This window comes from Coregonus lavaretus, assembly GCF_964263955.1.
Source record: "Coregonus lavaretus genome assembly, chromosome: 8".
NCBI classification, from domain to species: Eukaryota; Metazoa; Chordata; class Actinopteri; order Salmoniformes; family Salmonidae; genus Coregonus; species Coregonus lavaretus.
This window is the reverse complement of record NC_139995.1, coordinates 42,746,246-42,773,618: the sequence shown is the minus strand read 5'-3', so window position 1 is coordinate 42,773,618 and position 27,373 is coordinate 42,746,246. Positions and strand designations below refer to the sequence as shown.

Here is a 27,373-nt window from a genome sequence, read left to right as displayed (position 1 = left end):
TGTTCCACTGTTTCCTGGTGAAACAAGAAGACCGTAACTTCCTGAGATTCCTGTGGTTCCAGGACAATGACTTGTCCAAAGACATCATCGACTACCTCATGAAGGTCCATGTCTTCGGCAACAGTCCCTCTCCAGCAGTGGCCATCCAAGGCCTTAAACAGTCTGTTCAAGAAGGAGAACCAGACAATTATCCTGATGTCAGACAGTTTGTGGAACGTGACTTCTATGGTTTAAAGTAATTTTCTACAGCCCAAGATGCAGTCACCCTGCTCAAGAGAACACGAGATTGCCTCGAACAAGAAGGAGGAAATGGAAGCATTTCCATCTCAAGATCACGCGAACGACCTCAAAGATCTCGACATAGGGTCAGACACTGTGCCAAATGTGTCACATGGGCTTTGTTATGGGTAAAGCAAAACTGGCGCCATGCCCAGAACACATGATTCCAAGGTTGGAACTCTGAGCAGCAGTCTTGGCAGTCGAGTTGGCCGAGCTCATCACCTCAGAAATAGACATCGAGCTTGATGATACAACCTTCCACTCAGACAGCAAGGTGGTGTTAGGTCACATCAACAATGAGACCCAGCGCTTCTACGTCTATGTCAGCAATCGAGTCCATCGGCTAAGGAGATCTACTCATTCAGAACAGTGGCGCTATGTACCTACAGATCAGAACCCTGCATATCATGCGACGAGATTTATCCCTGCAGCTTACCTCTCAGACACAACCTGGCTTTCTGGCCCAGCGTTTCTGACAAGCCAGTCTCTCAGTCTTGAAAGGGACGTTTTTGAGCTCATCAACCCCTCCTCAGATGCTGACGTTCGCCCCCAAGTGTCCACACTGAAGACCACAACTTCACCCAAGCAGCTTGGATCCTTACGCTTTTCAAGGTTCTCCACGTAGAAGTCGCTGACTCGTGCCATCACTCACCTCGTTCAAATCGCTCGTCTCTTCAACAACACTACAGCGGCAAAAGACAGCAGCTGTAAGGGCTGGTACTACTGTCAGACAGCATGCACACCAAACGGATTTTCTCAGTCAAAGGATATCATCATACGGACAGTCCAAAAGGAAACCTATCTAAGAACCAGGAAACAATTCCCAAAGACAGCTCTCTGAGAGCCTTAGATCCATTCATTGATAAAGATGGCCTTCTGAGAGTTGGGGGTTGCATCACAGAAGCAAAACTCAGACACGACGAGAAGAACCCCCTGATCATCCCGGGGAAGCATCACGCCGCAACTTTACTGGTGCGTACCCAACGTACCCAACACCAGGGATGTCTTTTCACAGAGGGAGCCATCTGTACAGCCAGACTTTGGATAGTTGGCGGTAAAAGTTGCGTGAACAGCATCACCCACCAGTGTGTCACCTGTCGGAGACTTAGTGGTCTTCCTCAGGCACAGAAGATGGCCAGCCTTCCTGCTGATCGTCTCTCCACCGAACCTCCGTTCACCCATGTCGGGGTGGATGTATTTGGTCCATGGACCGTTGCCTCTCGCCGGACAAGAGGAGGCCATGCATACAGTAAGCGGTGGACCGTCATATTCACCTGTATGAGCGTGACAGCCATTCATCTCGAAGTCCTTGAGTCACTGGATACATCATGCTTTATCAACGCCCTGAGGCGTTTCTTCTCGATCCGAGGCCCAGCAAAGCAGATTCGTTCCGACTGTGGGACCAACTTCATTGGGGCCTGCAAGGAACTTAAGATCCCCTCGAACATCAACGACGACTCAGTGGATACCTACCTGTCAGAACAGGGCTGCACCTGGATATTCAAACCGCCTCATGCCTCTCACATGGGTGGTGCCTGGGAGAGGATGATTGGCATAGTAAGGAGAATCCTGGATTCTATGTTCCTCCAACAGGGTCATTCAAAGCTAAGTCACGAAACGCTCACTACTCTGATGGCAGAAGTGGCTGCCATCATCAATGCCAGACCTCTGGTTCCAGTCAATACAGATCCAGATGACCCTCTCATACTTACACCTGCCACTCTCCTCACACAGAAAGTGAGTATCCCTTCGAGTCCTGCTGGCGACTACGGAGCCAAGGACCTCTTTAACCGGCTGTGGCTTCAGGTTCAACATCTTGCAAATACCTTCTGGGATAGGTGGAGGAAACAATACCTCTCTTCACTTCAGATAAGAAGGAAGTGGCAGTCAAACCAGCCCAACCTCGAGCCTGGAAGCATTGTGCTCCTCAAAGACAAACAAGTCAAGAGGAATGAATGGCCTGTTGGACTGATCACTCAGGTCTTTCCCAGCAAGGATGGTAAAGTCTGTAAAGTCGAGGTTAGGAACTAAGCTCTTTCTTAGGCCCGTCACAGAGACGGTCCTTCTCCTTTCTCCAGAGGTCTTAACAAACAAGGTCTCTTATATGGACATTCCATAGTTATCAGAGTGGCGTTCTATCACGCCAGGTGGGGAGTGTTCTGTTTTAGTTGTAATACTTACCTTGAATTTGGCTCCCCCTATTATTGATCTGGAGTAGTTTCCTTTAGCTAGAAAATGACCCGTCATTTGACTTGTTAGGAGGAAGTTGGTCATTGTTGCTTCATGTAGAGCTCAGAATGCTCTGTTTCAGTTGTCTGCTCACAATCTTCATCCGTCCTTTACGTTGTATGCCTTAGGAAGCTTTGTCAGTGAGTATTTTCATTCCTTTTGTATGTTTACTTTGTGGAATAGATGGACAGCACTGGCTTAATTGCTACAGTATGTTAGCCTAGCTTTTGCTAGTTGTCAGTGTCAGCAAAATATCAGGTTACGTTCATATCTAGTTTGTATTTTAGGACAGATTACATTGTCTTATGCAGACATTGTTTTCTTTGTGTTTCAGTTTCATGCCGTTTCAACTCAATAAATCTTGTGAACATGGAGATCATGCTTTGAGGGTTATTGATGTGGAGGCGTTTATCTTGCTGTCAAAATATGCACAGTAACGCATACGGAGGACAGTACAGTCATATTGATTTTTACTTAAACGTTCTCTGGAAACCAATATCTATAAATAGGCTAACATTTATTGGTACATTAATAATACATTCAGTGCTAGTGATCCTGATGTCTTTCCACATGTTCAGATTAATTAATTAATTACAATAAATGTATTGTTGATTAATTGATTAAGATGAAGCTGCAGCAATTGTCTGTTCTGTTTTAAAACTAAGTAGCCTATATTTACATAATGATCACATGCTACCTCTCCCTCATAATGCCATTGACTAGTTTTCACTAAAACCTAACCTAGTGCCTTCAGAAAGTATTCATACCTGTTGACTTATTCCACATTTTGTTGTGTTACAGCCTGAATTCAAAATGGATTAAATATATTATTTTCTCACCCATCTACTCACAATACACCATAATTACAAAGTGAACATTTTGGGAAAATGAAATACAGAAATATCTAATTTACATAAGTATTCACACCCCTGAGTCAATATATGTTAGAATCACTTTTAGCAGTGATTACAACTGTGAGTCTTTCTGGGTAAGTCTCTAAGAGCTTTGCACACCTGGATTGTACAATGTTTGCACATTATTCTTAAAAAAATTATTCAAGCTCTTTCAAATTGGTTGTTGATAATGGCTATACAGCCATTTTCAAGTCTTGCCATAGATTCTCAAGCTGATTTAACTAGGCCACTCAGGAACATTCAATGTTATCTTGGTAAGCAACTCCAGTGTACAGTCGTTGTCAGGGCGTGTTGTAGGTGTAGTGTAGGAATCAAACGCAGGACGCAGACTGAATGTTCCAAAGGCTGTAATACTGGCCCAACACAGGCAACAGGACAACTAAGCCCGACAGCAAAAACACGCACGAAGGCGAAAGGTAAATGCGCACTAACAGGTGCGACAAAATGTAACGGTGCACACACAGGTGCAAATAAGCTCCAGCACAGTGGAGAAAATACGCTCAACCGAGCAAAACACAACACTGACGGAAACAATCACACACAACACTAGACAAACACAACGAGAAACTTATAGGACACTAATTACGTCAAAACAGAAACAGGTGTGGAAACAAACAGACAAAAGCAAACGAACATGAAACATATAGCGGTGGCAGCTAGAATTCCGGAGACGACGAACGCCGAAGCCTGCCCGAACAAGGGAGAGAGGCAGCCTCGGCCGAAACCGTGACAGTACCCCCCCCTTGACGCGCGGCTCCAGACGTGCGCCGACTCCGGCCTCGGGGACGACCAGGAGGACGCGGCGCAGGGCGCGTCGGATGCCTCCGATGGAACTCCGTCAGGAGCGACGGGTCCAACACGTCTCTCCTCGGCACCCAGCACCGCTCCTCCGGACCGTACCCCTCCCACTCCACTAGATACTGGAGACCCCCCATCCGACGTCTCGAATCCAAGATGGATCTCACGGAGTACGCCGGTGCCCCCTCGATGTCCAACGGGGGCGGAGGAGTCTCCAAGATCTCATCTTCTTGGAGTGGGCCCGCTACCACCGGCCTGAGAAGGGACACATGGAACGAGGGGTTAATACACTTATACTCCACAGGTAGCTGTAATCTATAACATACCTCGTTCAACCTTCTCAGGACTTTAAATGGCCCTACAAACCGCCGACCCAGTTTCCGACAGGGCAGGCGGAGGGGCAGGTTTCTGGTAGAGAGCCAGACTCGATCACCAGGTGCGTACACCGGTGCCTCACTGCGGTGGAGATCAGCGCTCGCCTTCTGACGTCGGAGGGCCCGCTGCAGGTGGACGTGTGCAGCGTTCCAAGTCTCCTCCGAGCGCCGCGCCCACTCATCCACCGCAGGAGCCTCGATCTGGCTCTGCTGCCAGGGTGCCAGAACCGGCTGGTAACCTAACACACATTGAAATGGAGTTAGGTTAGTGGAGGAATGGCGTAGGGAATTCTGGGCCATCTCGGCCCAGGGAACGTACCTTGACCACTCCTCCGGCCGGTCCTGGCAGTATGTTCTGAGAAACCTACCCACATCCTGGTTTACGCGTTCCACCTGCCCATTGCTCTCCGGGTGGTAACCCGAGGTGAGGCTCACCGAGACCCCCAACCGCTCCATAAACGCTCTCCAGACTCTGGAGGTGAATTGGGGACCCCGATCAGCCACAATGTCCTCGGGTACCCCGTAGTGCCGGAACACATGGGTAAACAGTGCCTCGGCAGTTTGCAGGGCCGTAGGAAGACCCGGCATGGGGAGCAAACGACAGGCCTTAGAGAACCGGTCCACAACGACCAGGATGGTAGTATTCCCTTGGGAGAGGGGAAGGTCTGTTATAAAGTCCACTGAGAGGTGGGACCATGGCCGTTGTGGAACGGGCAGGGGTAGCAACTTACCCCTAGGTAGATGTCTAGGCGCCTTACACTGGGCGCACACCGAGCAGGAGGAAACATAAACCCTCACATCCCTTGCCAACGTGGGCCACCAGTACTTGGCACTAAGACAGTGCACCGTCCGACCAATACCCGGATGTCCAGAGGAGGGTGACGTGTGAGCCCAATAGATCAATCGATCCCGAACCTCGAGCGGAACGTACTTCCGACCCTCCGGGCACTGTGGTGGACTAGGGTCGGTGCGTAACGCCCGCTCGAGTTCAGCATCGACCTCCCACACTACCGGTGCCACCAGACACGACTCAGGCAGTATGGGAGTGGGCTCCACGGACCTCTCCTCCGCGTCATACCGCCGAGACAGCGCATCTGCCTTGCCATTCTGTGACCCAGGGATGTACGTGATCTTAAAAGTAAACCTGGTCAAGAACATACTCCATCTTGCCTGGCGAGGGTTCAGCCTCCTCGCCGCCCGGATGTACTCCAGGTTACGGTGGTCCGTCAAAATGAGGAAAGGGTGTTGAGCCCCCTCAAGCCAGTGCCTCCACACCTTTAGAGCCTGTACCACGGCTAACAGCTCCCTGTCCCCTACGTCATAGTTCCGCTCCGCCGGACTGAGCTTCTTAGAATAAAAAGCACAGGGGCGGAGTTTAGGTGGCGCGCCAGACCGTTGTGAAAGCACGGCTCCTAAACCGGCCTCCGACGCGTCCACCTCTACTTGGAACGGCAAAGAGGGATCCGGATGCGCCAGCACCGGGGCCGAGGTAAACAGGTCCTTCAGCCTCCCAAACGCCCTGTCCGCCTCGACCGACCACTGCAGACGCACCGGACCCCCCTTCAACAGAGACGTGATGGGAGCTGCCACCTGTCCAAAACCCCGGATAAACCTCCTGTAGTAATTTGCAAACCCCAAAAACTGCTGCACCTCCTTCACAGTGGTTGGTGTTTGCCAATTACGCACGGCCGACACCCGGTCTACCTCCATCTTCACCCCTGACGCAGACAACTGATAACCCAAAAAGGAGACCGACTCCTGGAAAAACAGACACTTCTCTGCCTTCACATACAGGTCGTGCTCCACCAGCCTCCGCAACACCCTGCGCACCAGGGCCACATGCTCGACACGGGTAGGTGAGTACACGAGAATGTCATCAATGTACACCACCACCCCCTGCCCCTGCATGTCCCTGAAGATCTCATCCACAAATGATTGGAAAACTGATGGAGCGTTCATCAACCCGTATGGCATGACCAGATACTCGTAATGGCCCGAGGTGGTACTAAAGGCTGTTTTCCATTCATCACCCTCCCTGATGCGCACCAAGTTGTACGCGCTCCTGAGATCTAATTTCGTGAAGAAACGCGCCCCATGCAACGACTCAGTCATGGTCGCAATCAGCGGGAGTGGATAACTATACTTCACCGTAATCTGATTGAGACCACGGTAATCGATGCACGGACGCAAACCACCATCCTTTTTCTTCACGAAAAAGAAACTCGAGGACGCGGGGGAAGTGGACGGCCGTATGTATCCTTGTCTCAGCGATTCGTCTATGTAAATCTCCATAGCTTTCTTCTCCTCCTGAGACAGAGGATACACATGGCTCCGTGGGAGCGCAGCTCCTGCCTGGAGGTTTATCGCACAATCCCCCTGCCTATGGGGTGGCAACCGCGTCGCCCTCGCCTTACTAAACGCAATAGCCAAATCCCCATACTCAGGTGGAACGTGCAATGCGGGCACCTGGTTTGGACTCTCCACCGAGGTAGCCCCTACGGAAACGCCCAAACATCTACCCACACACTGAGCAGACCACTCCATCAGAGCCCTCTCCTGCCACGAAATCGCTGGGTTATGGGTACTCAACCAGGGCATGCCCAGCACCACCGGATACGCAGGAGAGTCAATCAGGAACAGCTGAATCATCTCCTGATGATCCCCCTGCGCACACATCCTAAGTGGCGCCGTGACCTCCCTGATTAAGCCCGTACCCAACGGACGGCTATCTAGGGCGTGAACGGGAAAAGGAACATCAACAGGAATGAGGGGAATCCCTAACGCTAAACAAAACTTTTTATCAATAAAATTCCCAGCCGCGCCTGAATCTACCAGCGCCTTATGCTGGGAATGAGGTGCTACCTGTGGAAAACGTACAGGCATACAAAAATGGGCAACAGTGAGCTCTGGGTGAGTGGGGCGCCTACTCACCTGGAGGGAATCAACATTTTTGAGAATGACACAAGTATTGGTCTTCACAAAGTTCGCTGCTTCAGTGTTATGAGATATTTTTGTCAGATGTTACTATGGTATACTGAAGTATAATTACAAGCATTCCATAAGTGTCAACGGCTTTTATTGACAATTACATTAATTTTATGCAAAGAGTCAATATTTGCAGTGTTGACCCTTCTTTTTCAAGACCTCTGCAATCCGCCCTGGCATGCTGTCAATTAACTTCTGGGCCACATCCTGACTGATGGCAGCCCATTCTTGCATGATCAATGCTTGGAGTCTGTCAGAATTTGTGGATTTTTGTTTGTCCACCCGCCTCTTGAGGATCGACCACAAGACAAAACTTTTGACCACGACTGTATATTTGGCCTTGTGCTTTAGGTTATTGTCCTGCTGAAAGGTGAATTTGTCTCATAGTGACTGTTGGAAAGCAGACTGAACCACGTTTTCTTCTAGGATTTTGCCTATGCTTAGGACTATTCCATAAAAATCTGAAATAAAAACTCCAGGACTGCTTTGTATTCAGAACATAACGTTTTTTTCTTTGCCACATTTTTTGCAGTTTTACTTAAAATATTCAAAAACATGCATCCTGTTTGCGATAAGGCACTATTCTGTACAGGCTTTCTTCTTTTCACTTTTAGGGTGGTTCATTTAGGTTGGTATTGTGGAGTAACTACAATGTTGTTGATCCATCCTCAGTTTTCTCCTATCACAGCCATTAAACTCCTGTAACTGTTTTAAAGTCACCATTGGCCTAATGGTGAAATCCCTGAGTGGTTTCTTTCCTCTCCGCAACTGAGTTACAAAGGACGCCTGTATCTTTGTGGTGACTGGGTGTATTGATACATCATCCAAAGTGTAATTAATAATTTCACCATGCTCAAAGGGATATTCAATGTTAGCTTTTTTTATTTTTACCTATCTACCAATAGGTACCTGTCTTTGTGAGGCATTGGAAAACATCCCTGGTCTTTGTGGTTGAATCTGTGCTTGAAATTCACTGCTCGACTGAGCGGACCTTACAGTTAATTGTATGTGTGGGGTACAGAGATGAGATAGTCATTAAAAAATCATGTTAAACACGATTATTGCACACAGAGTCCATGCAATTTATTATGTGACTTGTTAAGCACATTTTTACTCCTGAACTTATTTAGGCTTACCATAACAAAGGGGTTGAATACTTATTGACTCAAGACATTTCAGCTTTTCATTTTTTAATAATTTGTAAAAAAACATAATTCCACTTTGACATTATGGGGTATTGTGTGTAGGCCAGTGACACAAAATCTCAATTTAATCCGTTTTAAATTCAGGCTGTAACACCACAAAATGTGGAAAAAGTCAAGGGGCGTGAATAATATCTGAAGGCATTGTAACATGTTCCACAGGGCATGCCACAGCATTGAGGACTTTGAGCTGCAGTATTATGAAGCCAAGGATTGAGAGATCTGGTAAGAGCCACTAACCTTCCTTTCCACATCTTCAGTAAGAGTGAAATGCAAAATGATTTATGGATGTCATTGGAAAACATCTTTAATTCCTATCCAAGCACTTAGGATGGCCAGGGTCTGGTCTCGCTTTGAGCATTTCTCAAATGGTATTTGTTATTTTCAATGACTGAAGATGGGTATCTGGGATTGAAGCCCCATATGTGGGATTGGCTGGGACTAATGCACCCCTATTGAGATCTGAGGGAAACAGCTTAAGATGCTTGAACTCCTGTGGAGTACACTGCTGCCCTCAAATCATGACACAGTATATCATTCAAGCAATGACTAAGAAGTCTCTCTCTCCTCTCTCTCTCTCTCTCTCTCTCGCTTTCTTGCTCTCTCGCTCTCTGATTGGTTTCAACTGCCAGTAAGAGACCAATAACCACGTCATTCGTCAAACAAGTGGAAGACATGGACATTTGGCGGAACAACTATTTTACTCATGTCAAAGTGTCACGCTTTTGTATATAAATATCTAAAGTTATCTATTTTTACACAAATTAATTTTATTATTGCTTGAAAAATGTTTAGATTTTTTTTTACAGAGAATCTTATGCTATCAAAGTTATACAATATCAGCCTGCTTCCATTTTTTCTGTTAAAAAGGTTTGAGTGAATTTGTCGCTCATAAAGACTGTTTGGACGGTGTCATGTACAACAGAATTTGGATCTTCCATGAAATAGTGTGGACCAAAGAATCCTCCAAGGACTCTTCATCACGGCAGAGGTTAACGACTTCAGCTAACCCTGATGCTTTTTCACTGACACTCCCCTACCATCTAAAATCTCCCAGCATGACTGATAGATCCTCACAGTGAGATGCACAGTTCAAGAAGGGAAGAACCTCTTTCTTTATTACATCGGCATCTGTGTTTGGACCTGCATGTGTCTCCCAAGTCAACATCAAACTAAAGAAAGTCTGTGTGACTGAAGTACTCCATTGACATTGTTGAATGGAGTTGGGTTCTTGAGCCAAAGTGATACCAGGTGCCATCACCTCAAGTGGACAGAGGATGTATCTTTGGAGATTAATACATTAAATAGAAGAAGAAAAAAAACTCCCAAAGTAAGAACACAATGTTTTGACTGAACTCCCTATATGCCATGATGCATCATACTGGATTAATTAACATTTTAACATTCTTCTGTTTTGTCCCTTTTCAACTGAAGACAATGATTTAAACCTGTCTATCATGCCATGTTGTGCTGATGCCAGTGAGAATGTATGGCAATCTCCATCAGTTTGTATACCTATTATAGCACTCCATTCCATATAGTGAATCATGTCCATGTACAAAGGATTGTGTTGTAGTCATGTGGCATGAGGGTTTTTATAAATCACAAAAGTTGAACATGTTGAACATTGTGTGTTGGTACTTTGTCCCTTTCAATTGCTTAATTGTGAAGTGAGATAAAATTGAAGTGATGCTAATTGATGACGGTGCCTAGAAACTTCAACTAGCACTACACAATTCAATAGAAACTGCAATTCCATTTTCAGTATGTTACCTAAATTCTGAAACGTTTCAATATTACTTGTACCATGTAATAAGTGCAATTGAACATCTTGATTGTGCTAACCCATGTGAGTCACCCTCGGATGATGTTGTATTTCAGAGAAATGGGATGATTCAATACAATGTATTAGATAAAGTTAAGCCCCAGGATCATGTATGTATTACTTTAATACTGTATATAATAATAATAATAATAATGAAGATTGACATGGAACTGTTAAATATTTTGACTTTTATGTGCAATTGCAGTAAAAAGAAGTTGAGTTGTGTGACGAGGTGTGAATGAAGGAGTCAGGTCATGACGTAAAACACCAAAGTCCAGAGTTTATTCCGTTTACATAAATCAAATGCTCACAAGACAAGTGGAGTGATGAGAATGGGAGCAGCAGTAGCTAGTAAGCCGGTGACGACGAATGCCGAAACCTGCCCAAACAAGGAGGGGAGGCAGCCTCGGTGGAAGTCGTGACAGTACCCCTCCCTTGACGCGCAGCTCCAGCAGTGCGCCGACCCCGACCTCGGGGACGGCCAGGAGGATGCGGAGCAGGGCGAGACGGATGGCGACGGTGGAAATCCCTCAACAGGGAGGGATCGAGGATGTCCCTCCTTGGGACCCAGCACCGTTCCTCCCACTCCACGAGATACTGAAGGCCCCCCAGCCCGATGCCTCGAATCCAGTATGGAACGGACCGAGTACGCCGGGGACCCCTCGATGTCCAGAGGAGGTGGAGGAACCTCCCGCACCTCAGACTCCTGGAGCGGACCAGCTACCACCGGCCTGAGGTGAAACGAAGGGTTAATACGGTAATCAGGGGGGAGTAACAACCTGTATGTAACCTCGTTCATCCTCCTCAGGACTTTAAACGGCCCCACAAATCGTGGGCTCAGCTTCCGGCAGGGCAGGCGGAGGGGTAGATTCCGGTCGAGAGCCAGACCCGATCCCCTGGTACGAAAACCGGGGCCTCCCTGCGGTGGCGGTCAGCGTTCACCTTTTGACGACGCACGGCACGTTGGAGGAGGACGTGGGCAGCGTCCCAAGTCTCCTCCACGCGCTGAAACCAGTCATCCACCGCAGGAGCCTCGGTCTGGCTCTGGTGCCACGGTGCCAGGACCGGTTGGTAACCCAAAACACATTGGAAGGGTGTTAGGTTAGTGGAAGAGTGGCGGAGAGAGTTCTGAGCGTATTCTGCCCATGGCAGGAACACCGACCACTCCCCCGGCCGGTCCTGACAGTAGGTCTGCAGGAACCTACCCACATCTTGATTCACCCTTTCCACCAGCCCATTATTCTCGGGGTGAAATCCAGAGGTCAGGCTGACCGAGACCCCCAGACGTTCCATAAATGCCTTCCAGACTCTAGACGTGAACTGGGGACCTCGGTCGGACACTATATCCTCTGGGACCCCATAGTGCCGGAAGACGTGAGTAAACAGAGCCTCCGCAGTTTGTAGGGCCGTGGGGAGACCAGGCAGAGGAAGGAGCCGGCAGGACTTCGAAAAGCGATCCACAAGCGATCCACAACGATAGTGGTGTTACCCTGAGAGAGGGGAAGATCAGTAAGAAAATCAATACTAAGGTGAGACCATGGTCGTTGTGGAACTGGTAAAGGTTGTAGCTTACCCGCTTGGAGGTGCCTAGGTGCCTTACTCTGGGCGCACACTGAGCAGGAGGAAACATACACCCTCACGTCCTTAGCCAAGGTAGGCCCCCAGTACTTCTCGGTCAGGCAGCGCATTGTACAACCAATACCTGGATGACCAGAGGAGGGTGACGTGTGTGCCCAGTAGATCAGACGATCACGGATAAGCGTAGGCACGTACTGCAGCCCAGCTGGACACTGCGGTGGAGATGGATCTGTGCGTAATGCCTGCACTATATCCGCGTCCATCGCCCATACTACCGGCGCCACAATGCATGAGGCCGGGAGTATGGGGGTGTTGTCTCTAGGCCTCTCCTCTGTGTCATACAGCAGAGACAGTGCCTTCACGTTCTTCGTACCCGGAATGTATGGGAGTGTGAAATCAAACCGGGTGAAGAAGAGGGCCCACCTGGCCTGGCGAGGATTCAGCCTCCTCGCTGCCCGAATGTACTCCAGGTTACGGTGGTCTGTCCAGACGAGGAAAGGGTGTTTCGCCCCTTCGAGCCAATGCCTCCACACCGTCAAAGCTCGGACAACAGCCAGCAGCTCCCGATCACCAACGCCGTAGGTCTGCTCTGCTGAGCTGAGCTTCTTCGAAAAGAAGGCACAGGGGCAGAGCTTGGGTGGCGTGCCCGAGTGTTGAGATAGACAGCGCCTATCCCTACCTTGGACGCATCCACCTCCACTACGAACGGTAGTGATGGATCGGGGTGAGCCAGTACCGGGGCGAAGGTGAACAGATCCAGCAATCTACTGAAGGCCAAATCAGCCTCAGCAGATCAGTGGAGCCGGGACGGCCCACCCTTCAACAAGGAGGTAATGGGAGCTGCGACCTTGCCAAAGCCCAAAATAAACCTCCGATAGTAGTTTGCAAAGCCAAGGAAGCGCTGCACCTCCTTCACCGTGGTTGGAGTCGGCCAATTACGCACGGCTGAAATGCGATCTCCCTCCATCTCCACACCTGTGGTAGTAATGTGATATCCGAGGAAGGAGATTGACTGCTGGAAAAAAACGAACTTCTCTGCCTTGGCATAAAGATAATTTTCTAGCAGTTGGACCAGTACCTTGCGAACCAGGGACACATGCTCGGCACGCGTAGAGGAATACATCAGGATGTCATCGATGTAGACCACCACACCGCGACCAAGAATGTCCCGAAATACCTCATTCACAAAGGACTTGAAAACGGATGGAGCATTCATCAAACCGTAGGGCATCACCAGGTATTCATAATGCCCGAGGTTGTGCTGAATGCTGTTTTCCACTCATCCCCTTCCCGAATACGCACCAGGTTGTGGGCACTCCGGAGGTCTAATTTGGTGAGAAAACGGGCCCCATGCATTGACTCACTCACTGAAGGAATGAGGGGAAGAGGATAACTAAATGGTACCGTCACCTTATTCAGTGGTCGATATTCAACGCACGGGCATAAACCGCCATCTTTCTTCTTCAGAAAGAAGAAACTTGAGGAAGCAGGTGAAGTGGAGGGACATATATACCCCTGGCGCAGGGACTCTGTGACGTATGTTTCCATAGCCTCCGTTTCAGCCTGCGACAGGGGATACACATGACTCCTGGGAGGTACAGCGTCTACCCGAAGGTTTATCGCGCAATCCCCCTCCCGATGAGGTGGTAATTTAGTCGCTTGCGTCTTGGAAAACGCGAGCACCAGATCATGGTATTCGGGGGGAATGCGCATGGTGGGAGTACCGTCTGGACTTTCCTCCGTGGTCGCACAAACGGAAACACCTAGACACCTACCCGCACACTCACGCGACCACCCCGTAAGAACCCTCTGCGGCCATGAAAAATTGGGGTTGTGAAGGGCTAACCACGGAATACCTAAGACTACAGGGTAAGCAGGAGACTCAAAAATCGACTATCAAGTGCTCTGATGGGGAGTGGAATGGATAGGGGAACCAATGAAATGCTTGACGGCGTGCAAATGCCCTGTCCATAAAGTTCCCAGCTGCACCTGAATCGACTAGCGCCTTACACTGGGAAACTACCAGGTGATCGGGAAAGGAGATAGATAGGGTACAGTGCGCCGCAAAGGGCTCTGAACAAGTTTGGGTGTTCGTTACCTGGGGTGATGCGTGAGTACCCTGCCTACCGCCTCCAGACCCAAAAGAAAGTTGACTGCGACGTGACGTGGATTGTCCCTTCGTGCCACCAGAGTGGCACTGTCGCTGTCCTCCTGCGCTCTCTCGACCGGCGGCTCCCCCCAGCTCCATCTGCTCAGGGTCAGAGTCGTCCGGAGTGGGAATGGGCAGACTCCTACCAGGACGTCCTCTGGCTGCTAGCAGATTGTCCAGCCGGATGGCCATGTCCACCAGTTGGGAGAACGATAGCATGGCATCACGGCAGGCTAGCTCCCATCGGACGTCCTCCCTTAGGTGGCACCGGAAATGGTAGATCAGGGCCCGCTCGTTCCACCCGGACCCCCGCTGCCCGCGTCCGAAACTCCAGCGCGTAGTCCTGTGCGGTCCTCGTCCCCTGCCTCAGATGGACCAGTTGTTCGCTCCCGCCTCTCGACCCTCAGGCGGGTGATCGAAAACAGCCCGAAAGTGGCAAGCAAACTCCCCGTAGTCCTCCAACGCGGCACCTCTCTCGTTTCACACCGCTTTGGCCCACTCCAGGGCTCTCTCACGAAGGCAGGAAACAAGGACGGATACCTTATCCCGCTCTAGTGGCGCCGGCCTGATGCTGGAGTAATACAGCTCGGGTTGGAGCATAAATCCCTTACATTGCGCTGCCGTCCCATCAAACACCGGGGGCCGGGATATCTGGATCCCTCCAGGGGCTGGTGTGTAGGTGGCTTTTGACCAGCTGGTCTCGATGCTGGCCTCCCCCAAGCTGGCCAGCATCGAGGAATGTTCCTGGACCCTTGCCACAACTCCAGGCATGCAGTCTTCTCTTGCTGACTCCATTCAGCGGGTGAGTGATTCTGTGACGAGGTGTGAATGAAGGAGTCAGGCGCAGGAGGTAAAACAGTCCAGAGTTTATTCCGTTTACATAAATCAAACGCTCCCAGCGTGAAAACGAAACTAATACAAGGGAAAATGTTCCACCTTGGCAAGTACAAATAGAAGAGTAGCTCAACCGAGCTACTCGCTCTCACAATAAACAATCACTCACAAAGACAAGGGGAACAGAGGGAACACTTATACACATACTAATTAGGGGAATGAGCACCAGGTGTGTGTGATTGACAAGACAAGACATGACAAGTGGAGTGATGAGAATGGGATCGGCAGTAGCTAGTAAGCCGGTGACGACGAACGCTGAAACCTGCCCGAACAAGGAGGGGAGGCAGCGTCGGCGGAAGTCGTGACAAAGTTAAACATTTTCCGTGACCGAAAGAAATGTCATAAACAGAGCTGACAGGATTCCATATTCTACATGTCATATGTTACATAAAATATTTTAATCTAAACGTTTTGTTCGCATTATAATGTGTCTTATGATACCGTTCCTTCCCTTTCTTTAGGCTAAGCTACACCGGCTACAAATGCTTTCTATGAAACCTGAATGCACTATGTAACTAACATTTACAGCAATAACTACACATTCTAGCTTTAACAATAACACCAATAATCAATACACATACAGTACCAGTCAAAACGTTGGACACACCTACTCATTCAAGGGTTTTTCTATTTTTTACATTGTAGAATAATAGTGAAGACATCAAAACTATGAAATAACACATATGGAATCATGTAACAACCAAAAAAGTGTTAAACAAATCATATATTTGAGATACTTCAAATAGCCACCCTTTGCCTTGATGACAGCTTTGCACACTCTTGGCATTCTCTCAACCAGCTTCACGAGGTAGTCACCTGGAATGCATTTCAATTAACAGCTGTGCCTTCTTAAAAGTTAATTTGTGGAATTTCTTTCCTTCTTAATGCGTTTGAGCCAATCAGTTGTGTTGTGACAAGGTAGAAGGTAGAAGATAGCCCTATTTGGTAAAAGACAAAGTCCATATTATGGCAAGAACAGCTCAAATAAGCAAAGAGAAATGACAGTCCATCATTACTTTAAGACATGAAGGTCAGTCAATACTGAAAATGTCAAGAACTTTTAAAGTTTCTTCAAGTGCAGTCGCAAAAACCATCAAGCGCTATGATGAAATTGGCTCTCATGAGGACCGCCACAGAAATGGAAGACCCAGAGTTACCTCTTCTGCAGAGGATAAGTTCATTATAGTTACCAGCCTCAGAAATTGCAGCCCAAATAAATGCTTGACAGAGTTCAAGTAACAGACACATCTCAACATCAACTGTTCAGAGGGGACTGTATGCATCAGGCCTTCATGGTCTAATTGCTGCAAAGAAACCACTACTAAAGGACACCAATAATAAGAAAAGACCTGCTTGGGCCAAGTAACACGAGCAGCAGACATTCAACCGTTGGAAATGTGTCATTTGGTCTGGAGTCCAAATTTGAGATTTTTGGATCAAACTGCCGTGAGACGCGGTGTGGGTGAACGGATGATCTCCGCATGTGTAGTTCCCACTGTAAAGCATCGAGGAGGAGTTGTTATGATGTGGGGTGCTTTGCTGGTGACACTGTCTGTGATTTATTTAGAATTCAAGGCACACTTAACCAGCATGGCTACCACAGCATTCTGCAGCGATACACCATCCCATCTGGTTCGGGCTTAGTGGGACTATCATTTGTTTTTCAACAGGACAATGACCCAACACACCTCCAGGCTGTGTAAGGGCTATTTTACCAAGAAGGAGAGTGATGGAGTGCTGCATCAGATGACCTGGCCTCCACAATCCCCCGACCTCAACCCAATTGAGATGGTTTGGGATGAGTCGGACGGCAGAGTGAAGGAAAAGCTGCCAACAAGTGCTCAGCATATGTGGGAATTCCTTCAAGACTGTTGGAAAAGCATTCCAGGTGAAGCTGGTTGAGAGAATGCCAGGAGTGTGCAAAGCTGTCATCAAGGCAAAGGGTGACTATTTGAAGATGTCACAACCTGTACCTTGTCCCACCACACTGGATTACTGATCTCTGCCTGCCCTGACCCGGAGACTGTTTGCCATTTGCCCTGCTGACAGCTGGTGATTCTTTACGTTGTGTTGTTGGGGAGAGATGCTGATAAAGATCTCAACTGGTGATTTGGCTGGCTGAGGACTATTCGGCGGGATTTTTGAAAATTTTGAAATAATGTTTATAGATGATGAAATTATGAAAAATATTAATAACTTTCCACCCATGAGGCCACTAGAGGGCGCTTTGGTCATTGACTGCAGGAATAGGTGTTAAGTTCCTGAGAGCCGCATGCAGCTCACAAGCTGCACAGTGACTGCCAGTGGTAATCCTGCTATTCTACACTTTGCCATGAGGCTGAGAGAAAATGTAGCAGGATTAATGCACATTTCCTGCTATTCAACACATTTTGCCATGGCTTATGTCATGTTCATATGCTATCTGAGCAATGCCGGCTTTAGCCTTTTGGTACCCTAAGTAAGTTTTGGTTGGGGGCCTACCGATCTGCCGCCGGATATAATAATAATTGGGTTGGGGACCCAGGGCACATGCCCTGCATGCCTGTCAGTAATAAGGCCCCGACTACCATGGTGTGCAGAGTGAGAGGCAAATGCAAAGGCTATTTGCATAACTGAGGGGGCCGCACAGAACTATGGATAAATAGACCAAATTACATTCTGCGTGATGGAACTATGACGACAACTTCCACAAAGATGACAGAAGAGGCGGGTTTAAAAAGAAACATAATATCATCAGATGCCATTAGCAGTCATACATCATTCAGAACTAAGCATGAACTTCACATAAGCACGTGGACCATAATAGGATACCATAAATGATGTGAACATAGTTCCTCGCGGTAAAATACCTTGCATGTCCGCAGTAATAATAAAACAACACTATGTTGTGTGCTTAAAGAGATTCTCTGTACTTCTGTATACTTTTTAGCCAGTAGTACTGAATGTAGCGCTCAGAAGCCAAAAGTGGTCCTCAGAGGCCAAAAGTAGTCTGCTGTGTGTGCATGATGAGGCTCTTGCTAGCTCTCACACAAATGCAGAGGGGCTGAAGCTCATTAGTTGAAGTCGAATTGCTAGGGGGCTGGCCCACGTGGAGGAAAATGTAGGGAAAATGGCAAAGCACAGCTTCCAGAAAAACAGTCGCTTTCAAAATAGGGGTTTTGTGGTTAATTTAGGTAAGAAAGTATGCTACCTGACCAAAAGTATGTGGACACCTACATCTCATTCCAAAATCATGGGCATTAATATGGAGTTGGTCCCCCCTTTGCTACTATAACAGCTTCCACTCTTCTGGGAAAGCTTTCCACTAGATGTTGGAACATTGCTAGGGGCGGCAGGTAGCTTAGTGGTTAAGAGCGTTGTGCCAGTAACCGAAAGGTTGCTGGTTCTAATCCCCGAGCCGACTAGGTGAAAAATCTGTCGATGTGCCCTTGAGCAAGGCACTTAACCCTAATTGCTCCTGTAAGTCGCTCTGGATAAGAGCGTCTGCTAAATTACTTAAATGTAATTGAGGTGGGGACTTGCTTCCATTCAGCCACAACAGCATTAGTGTGGTCGGGCACTGATGTTGGGCGATTAGGCCTGCAGTCGACGTTCCAATTTATCCCAAAGGTGTTCGATGGGGTTGAGGTCAGGGCTCTGTGTAGGCCAGTCAAGTTCTTCCACACCAATCTCGACAAACCATTTCTGTATGGACCTTGCTTTGTGCATGGGGGCATTGTCATGCTGAAACAAGAAAGGGCCTTCCCCAAACTGTTGCCGCAAAGAATCATCTAGAATGTCATTGTATGCTGTAGCGTTAAGATTTCCCCTCACTAGAACTTAGGGGCCTAGCCCGAAAAACAGCCCCAGACTATTGTTCCTCCTCCACCAAACTTTACAGTTGGCACTATGCATTCGAGCAGGTAGCGTTCTCCTGGCATCCGCCAAACCCAGATTCGTCTGTCGGACTGCCAGATGGTGAAGCGTGATTCATCACTCCAGAGAACGCATTTCCACTGCTCCAGAGTCCAATGGTGGCGAACTTTACACCACTCCAGCCTAGGCTTGGCAACCCATTTCATGAAGCTCCCGACGAACAGTTATTGTGCTGACGTTGTTTCAATGTTGCTTCCAGAGGCAGTTTGGAACTCGGTAGTGAGTGTTGCAACCGAGGACAGATTATTTTCCCGTGCTTCAGCACTGAGTGGACCCCTTCTGAGCTTGTGTGGCCTACCACTTCGCGGCTGAGCCGTTGTTGCTCTTAGACGTTTCCACTTCACAATAACAGCACTTACAGTTGACCGGGGCAGCTCTAGCAGGGCAGAAAGTTGACGAACTGACTTGTTGGAAAGGTGGAATCCTATGACGGTGCCACGTTGAAAGTCACTGAGCTCTACAGTAAGGCCATTCTACTGCCAATGTTTGTCTATGGAGATTGCATGGCTGTGTGCTTGATTTTATACACCTATCAGCAACGGGTGTGGCTGAAATAGCCGAATCCACTAATTTGAAGGGGTGTCCACATACTTTTGCATATATAGTGACATTCTGCTCATAGATTATGCATTATGAACTAGTGTATTGACATTACATCTCAGCATGCTCTTAAAGTATTGACCAATACAAATGAAACGTGTGAATTTCCAGTAGGGCTGAGCCAACGGAGTCCAGACGGTTTGCCACTACTGAGCCACCGGAGTTGAGAAGTAACGCCTCTGCCAAGTCTCTTGAGTACTTCCCTACCCCTATGTCTAGAAGAAACTCCAGTCAAAGCAGGAGACCACAAACCACTAAGTGAACAACTGTGAGCATTTGCTTTGCATTAAGGAATAGTGCTGAGTATCTTAACTAGTTGTGTGTAGTACACGAGCCCCTTGACTGTTATACTGAAAATACAACCCAGCTTCTCATGACATACCTTGAAGTTATACCTTGTTTCTCACTTACCTAGAATGTTGTTGATTTACCAAGGTACTTTTTTCATTTATATTATTTTCTAGAGCAGCTTAGCCATGCTAATGAAACTGGTAGAGAAACCAAACTTGCCAATCTCATCTCTTTGAAGATGATATACATGTGTATTAGTATGTAATAAACTTTTTTATTTTACAGCAAGATGACAATAAAACATTAGTATTGCTTTAAAGGTGCAATATGCAGAGATCGCTCCTCCATTTCCTGGTTGCTATAATTCTAATAGTTTGCCTAATTTCAGTTTATGTGACAAAACAAGCAAGAAAAGAAAAAAGGAGGTTTACTGATCTTTGTTATATCCCTCAGATATAGGACAGACAGTTTTGAACAAACTTCCTTTAGATTTTTTTAGGGGGCTATCTGTTGTTCCATGAAGGGAAACTGTTATCAGTGCATTTGTATGGGCTAATAGCAGTAATGCCAAAAATAATTGTTTCCTATATTTCAAGGGGTCTTCAAATTCTAAATCACTGTCACGGATTCAGCCGAGGCTGCTCCTCCTCCTTGCTCGGGCAGGCTTCGGCGTTCGTCGTCCCCGGAGTACTAGCTACTGCCGATCGATGTTTCTGTGTTTGTCTTGTTTAGTCTTTATTGTGTACACCTGTTTCCCATTATGTTGTATTGTATTCCCTATATTAACCCCTGTCTCTCATTGGTTATTGTGTGTGATTGTTCTTTGTCATTCCGGCAGTTGCTTTGGTGTACGGGTTATTGTGTTTTACTCCCTGTTTGGAGGTTTGTTGTTTTTGTACTCTATTTACTGTGTTCAGTAAAAGTACGTTGCCAGCCGCTCTGTGTCCTGCGTTTGACTTCGCTGACCGCATACACGTCGCGTGACAGAATCACACACCACGACATGGAGTCAGCAGGATCGGCGGTGCCAGCTGGATCAATGGAGGAGCGCGTAGCACAACAAGCGGCCATGATCCAGGCTCTCGGCACCGCCATGGAACGGGTGGTGAACACCATGGAGCGATGGGAAAGAGGAGGTTTGCCCACACCTCCTCCGACGATACCACCACCATCAGCTACACCCATCGCTTCACCTCCAGGGTCCAGTGGGATTCGGCTCTCGCTCCCGAGGGCTTATGATGGCACAGTGGCCGGGTGTCAGGGTTTCCTGCTCCAAGTGGAACTCTACCTGGCAACCATCCACCCGGTGCCCTCAGGATACGAGAGCATGTCCGCCCTCATCTCCTGTCTGTCCGGCAAGGCGCTGGAGTGGGCCAACGCTGAGTGGGGGGAAATAGACGCCGCTACAGTCAACTATGCGGAGTTCACCCGCCGCTTCAGGGCGGTGTTCGATCATCTCCCAGAGGGGAAGGCGGCGGGTGAGCGTCTGTTTCACCTCAGACAGGGGAAGAGGAGCGCGCAGGAGTTCGCACTGGACTTCCGGACTCTGGCTGCCAACGCGGGATGGAATGAGAGGGCCCTCATCAACCACTACAGATGTAGCCTGAGGGAGGACGTGCGTCGGGAATTGGCCTGCAGGGACACCAATCTAAGCTTCGATCAGCTGGTGGACATGTCGATTCGCCTAGATACCCTGTTGGCTACCCGCAGACGTCCGGAGTCGGGGCCGTCCATTCCATCCCCCAGCACTTCCGAGCCGAGCCCTATGGAGCTTGGGGGTGCTGGTGCTAGGGAATCCAGGAGAGAGACCAGGAGAGAGGCCGTCCCCTGCACCAACTGTGGCCGCAGAGGACACACTGCGGGTCGGTGCTGGGGAGGGTCTCCTAGGAATCGAAGCAGTAGGCAGCGCACTGATGAGTCATTCCAGGTGAGTAAGCACCCAACTCACCCAGAGCTTTCTGTTGCACATATGTGTATTAAAGTTGTGTTTCCCGAGGTTTCTCCTCACTCCCAGCATAAGGCGTTAGTAGATTCAGGCGCAGCTGGGAATTTTATTGATCGCCGGTTCACGTATAAGTTAGGGATTCCTATTGTACCAGTTGATGTGCCCTTCCCCATCCATGGCCTAGATAGCCGCCCTTTGGGGTCGGGATTGATTAGGGAGGTCACAGCGCCACTTAAAATGAAGACGCAGGAGGGCCATGAGGAGATTATACGGTTATATCTGATTGATTCTCCTGCGTTTCCCGTGGTGTTGGGGCTTCCCTGGTTAACATCTCATGACCCCAACATTTCATGGCAACAGAGGGCTCTCAAGGGATGGTCTGATCAGTGTGTCGGACGGTGTGTAGGTTTTTCCGTAGGGGCAACGACGGTGGAAAGCCCGAACCAAGTTCCCACCATGCACATTCCACCTGAGTCTCCAGATCTCAACCCCATAGAAAATATTTGGAGGGAGTTGAAAGTCCGTGTTGCCCAGCGACAGCCCCAAAACATCACTGCTCTAGAGGAGATCTGCATGGAGGAATGGGCCAAAATACCAGCAACAGTGTGTGAAAACCTTGTGAAGACTTACAGAAAACGTTTGACCTGTGTCATTGCCAACAATCAGGGTATATAACAAAGTATTGAGAAACTTTTGTTATTGACCAAATACTTATTTTCCACCATAATTTGCAAATAAATTCATTAAAAATCTAATTTTGTCTGTCATAGCTGACGTGTACCTATGATGAAAATGACAGGCCTCTCTCATCTTTTTAAGTGGGAGAACTTGCACAATTGGTGGCTGACTAAATACTTGTTTTCCCCACTGTAAAAGCACCACATGCATAAATGCATTTGCGATCACTTTTGATAATGGTGTTTTCCGCTAATGGAACATTGGCGCTTATAGCCTACTGCCGTGTGCACATTGCTGCGCTTATAATGTGAAGAAATAGCCTAATAGTTTATCAACATTTTAAGCTAAACGTTCTGATCTGTTGCGTCAGCCACATTGCGTAAAAAATGTATTTTGATGCTAGTGGTTGTATTAATTTGGGATCTATCGCATCCCACAACTGTCCCAGACTATGTTTGGAATATTTATTTCTCGCACAGACTAGAATAGGTCGACCTTTGTACTATGGGGGATAGTAGATTGACATAGGCTAGTGCTTTTGCTGTTTGTTAGGCCTACTCATCTTGTTGGCTGACGAAAAGTAAATGTGGACAGTTCTTCCAATATCTTCAATATGCACTTCGGAATTGGATAAGGACGCGCGCAGTTGCATCCCCGATTTGTCTGTCTTCACATGTAGCCTGTGAGAAAGACCCGATCGCGTGATGGAGCACTCAGGGAGAAGGGCACAACCGCCACTGCCCGCAAAAGGCATGGATGTTTTTAGGGTGCATTACGGCCACACAAAGGGGATGCCGCTGTGAAATCCTGCTTGTCAAATTGTGAATGAGTGACTGATGTAGTGTGTACAGCCTGCGCAAAAAATCTAAGCAGAGCTCGTGCCTTTCAAGCGACTTTTTTCAAATCATCATTAGAGTCGCATCATGCAGCCTTAAAATGTATTAAAAATCAAAACATATAGCCCAACATTTGTATCACAACTAAAGTTACATAAATAACTCTAAATTAAGCATATAGGAATACCTATTTCTTTGTTAACCGCTCAACACAGAATAGCCACATGTGCGCACTCCCTCAAATCCTTTGGAGAAAATATCCTTTCTATTTTATTCAGCTTTGTTCAATTGTATTCTTCATACTATAAAATAATGCCATGGAATTCTAAGCAAATCTTGTCTGCTAAATGAACTAGTGTAGCCCACAGCCATTTGGCATAGCCAGATCAGGACCTAACATAAGGAAAACTCAGAGTATGCTATTCTGTTCTTCTGAAATAGACTACATTTTCTTCATATCATGCTTCTTTAGACCTGTCTAAAATAAATTAACGGTCAAATAATTAACGGTAATTTACCGTGAGACCGACAGTTATTTGCTTGACAATCACCGGCTGACGAAAATTCGTGACCACCACAGCCCATGCCCTGAGTCACTGGGTCGGAGCTGAGACAGCGTGAACTTGTTGTTTCTCAAGTCTCTGGATACTCTGTAAAAAAGCTGCTCACAGTTTTCAATGATAGGCCAAACTGGGCATTTCCATACCCAGTAACCATTTGAACACTTAAATCCCACAGAGCCTCATACCTTCCCATCAATCTGCTGAACTCCCGAATCACCTGTTGAAACAGTAGAATTGCCACTTTGTATGTTTTTTTATTTAGCTCTAATGTGAATGCAAATGTCTGAATGCGAATACCAGACCTGTTATAACTCACACAGGACATGTTTTGTGATCTACCATTTTCAACATTGTCAGTCATTTTCTTGCAATGTACAGTGGGGAAAAAATGTATTTAGTCAGCCACCAATTGTGCAAGTTCTCCCACTTAAAAAGATGAGAGAGGCCTGTAATTTTCATCATAGGTACACGTCAACTATGACAGACAAAATGAGAGAAAAAAATCAAGAAAATCACATTGTAGGATTTTTAATGAATTTATTTGCAAATTATGGTGGAAAATAAGTATTTGGTCAATAACAAAAGTTTCTCAATACTTTGTTATATACCCTTTGTTGGCAATGACACAGGTCAAACGTTTTCTGTAAGTCTTCACAAGGTTTTCACACACTGTTGCTGGTATTTTGGCCCATTCCTCCATGCAGATCTCCTCTAGAGCAGTGATGTTTTGGGGCTGTCACTGGGCAACACAGACTTTCAACTCCCTCCAAAGATTTTCTATGGGCTTGAGATCTGGAGACTGGCTAGGCCACTCCAGGACCTTGAAATGCTTCTTACGAAGCCACTCCTTCATTGCCCGGGCGGTGTGTTTGGGATCATTGTCATGCTGAAAGACCCAGCCACGTTTCATCTTCAATGCCCTTGCTGATGGAAGGAGGTTTTCACTCAAAATCTCACGATACATGGCCCCATTCATTCTTTCCTTTACACGGATCAGTCGTCCTGGTCCCTTTGCAGAAAAACAGCCCCAAAGCATGATGTTTCCACCCCCATGCTTCACAGTAGGTATGGTGTTCTTTGGATGCAACTCAGCATTCTTTGTCCTCCAAACACGGCGGGTAGCTTAGTGGGTAAGAGCGTTGTGCCAGTAACCGAAAGGTCGCTGGTTCTAATCCCAGAGCTGACTAGGTGAAAAATCTGTCGATGTGCCCTTGAGCAAGGCACTTAACCCTAATTGCTCCTGTAAGTCGCTCTGGATAAGAGCGTCTGCTAAATGACTAAAAATAAAAAATAAATAAAAAATAAACACGACGAGTTTAGTTTTTTACCAAAAAGTTATATTTTGGTTTCATCTGACCATATGACATTCTCCCAATCCTCTTCTGGATCATCCAAATGCACTCTAGCAAACTTCAGACGGGACTGGACATGTACTGGCTTAAGGAGGGGGACACGTCTTGCACTGCAGGATTTGAGTCCCTGGCGGCGTAGTGTGTTACTGATGGTAGGCTTTGTTACTTTGGTCCCAGCTCTCTGCAGGTCATTCACTAGGTCCCCCCGTGTGGTTCTGGGATTTTTGCTCACCGTTCTTGTGATCATTTTGACCCCACGGGGTGAGATCTTGCGTGAAGCCCCAGATCGAGGGAGATTATCAGTGGTCTTGTATGTCTTCCATTTCCTAATAATTGCTCCCACAGTTGATTTCTTCAAACCAAGCTGCTTACCTATTGCAGATTCAGTCTTCCCAGCCTGGTGCAGGTCTACAATTTTGTTTCTGGTGTCCTTTGACAGCTCTTTGGTCTTGGCCATAGTGGAGTTTGGAGTGTGACTATTTGAGGTTGTGGACAGGTGTCTTTTATACTGATAACAAGTTCAAACAGGTGCCATTAATACAGGTAACGAGTGGAGGACAGAGGAGCCTCTTAAAGAAGAAGTTACAGGTCTGTGAGAGCCAGAAATCTTGCTTGTTTGTAGGTGACCAAATACTTATTTTCCACAATAATTTGCAAATAAATTCATTTAAAATCCTACAATGTGATTTTCTGGAGAAAAAAATTCTCAATTTGTCTGTCATAGTTGACGTGTACCTATGATGAAAATGACAGGCCTCTCTCATCTTTTTAAGTGGGAGAACTTGCACAATTGGTGGCTGACTAAATACTTTTTTTCCCCACTGTATATAAACTTCAGTGAACAGAGCAGTAAGTTTAACCCATGCTAGCTAGGGCTAGCCACTCGACAAAATCTATGGGTTTTTACAAAGGTCTCTGACCCGGTAAAGGTGCTGTTGTCTCTGGGTGTCTTTAAACCTGCTTTGGCTACTTGATTCTAAAACCTTTTTCCACTCTACATCGTCAGTACTTAGTTAACCTCTAAGAGATCTGACCCTTTTTTAAAATTTTCGCCTAAAATGACATACCCAAATATACTGCCTGTAGCCCGGGACCTGAAGCAAGGATATGCATATTCTTGATACCATTTGAAAGGAAACACTTTGAAGTTTGTGGAAATTTGAAATTAATGTAGGAAAATATAACACATTAGATCTGGTAAAAGATAATACAAACAAAAAAACATGCGTTGAAATGCAAGAGAAAGGCCACAATATAATATTGCAGTATAGGCGCAATTTAGATTTTGGCCACTAGATGGAAGCAGTGTGTGTGCAAAGTTTCAGACTGATCCAGTGAAGCATTGCATTACTGGACTATTTTATATCAAGTCTGCCCAAATGTGCCGAATTGGTCAATTGATACATTTTCAAGTACATAACTATAGAGAACATACAAAAATGATATGGTAATACAAAATGTAAGTTTACACACTCCCAGGAATGTCATACATGATGGATCATTAGCTTATACACTAACTTTCACACATCTAGATGGCCGGGCGGGTGTGGAGCCACAGACAGCAGGGGTTGCAGGGGTTCAAACAAAAATATGCTACATTTTATCTCTGGGACCCTTAGGATGACAAATCAGAGCAATATTACTGAATGTAAGTACATTATTTACCTTCAGAGGTGAATGTATCAAACCAGTTGCCGTGATAAGTTTTTTGTTGTTGTGCACTCTCCTCAAAAAATAGCACAGATTTGTTTCACTGTAATAGCTACTGTAAATTGGATAGTGCAGTTTGATCAATAAGATTTCTGCCCTTTTTTTTAACTAGGCAAGTCAGTTAAGAACAAATTCTTATTTACAACGACGGCCTACACCGGCCAAACCCGGACGACGCTGGGCCAATTGTGCGCCGCCCTACGGGACTCCCAATCACGGCCGGTTGTGATACAGCCTGGAATTGAACCAGGGGGTC

The 27,373-nt window shown here is 47.1% G+C and overlaps 1 protein-coding gene across 2 annotated transcripts in view; it reads left to right on the top strand.

The window, feature by feature from the left end:
- Positions 1-10,711, top strand: part of LOC311134355 (uncharacterized protein) — a 47,386-nt gene extending 36,675 nt beyond the window's left edge. For both annotated transcript variants that reach the window (XM_084168006.1, XM_084168005.1), the window contains exons 9-10: positions 8,944-9,006; positions 9,414-10,711. In XM_084168006.1, the coding sequence (XP_084024132.1) occupies positions 8,944-8,998 (55 nt within the window). In that variant the 3' untranslated portion in view covers positions 8,999-9,006; positions 9,414-10,711. The remainder of the gene's footprint in view (positions 1-8,943; positions 9,007-9,413) is intronic.
- The last annotated feature ends 16,662 nt before the right edge of the window (positions 10,712-27,373 follow it).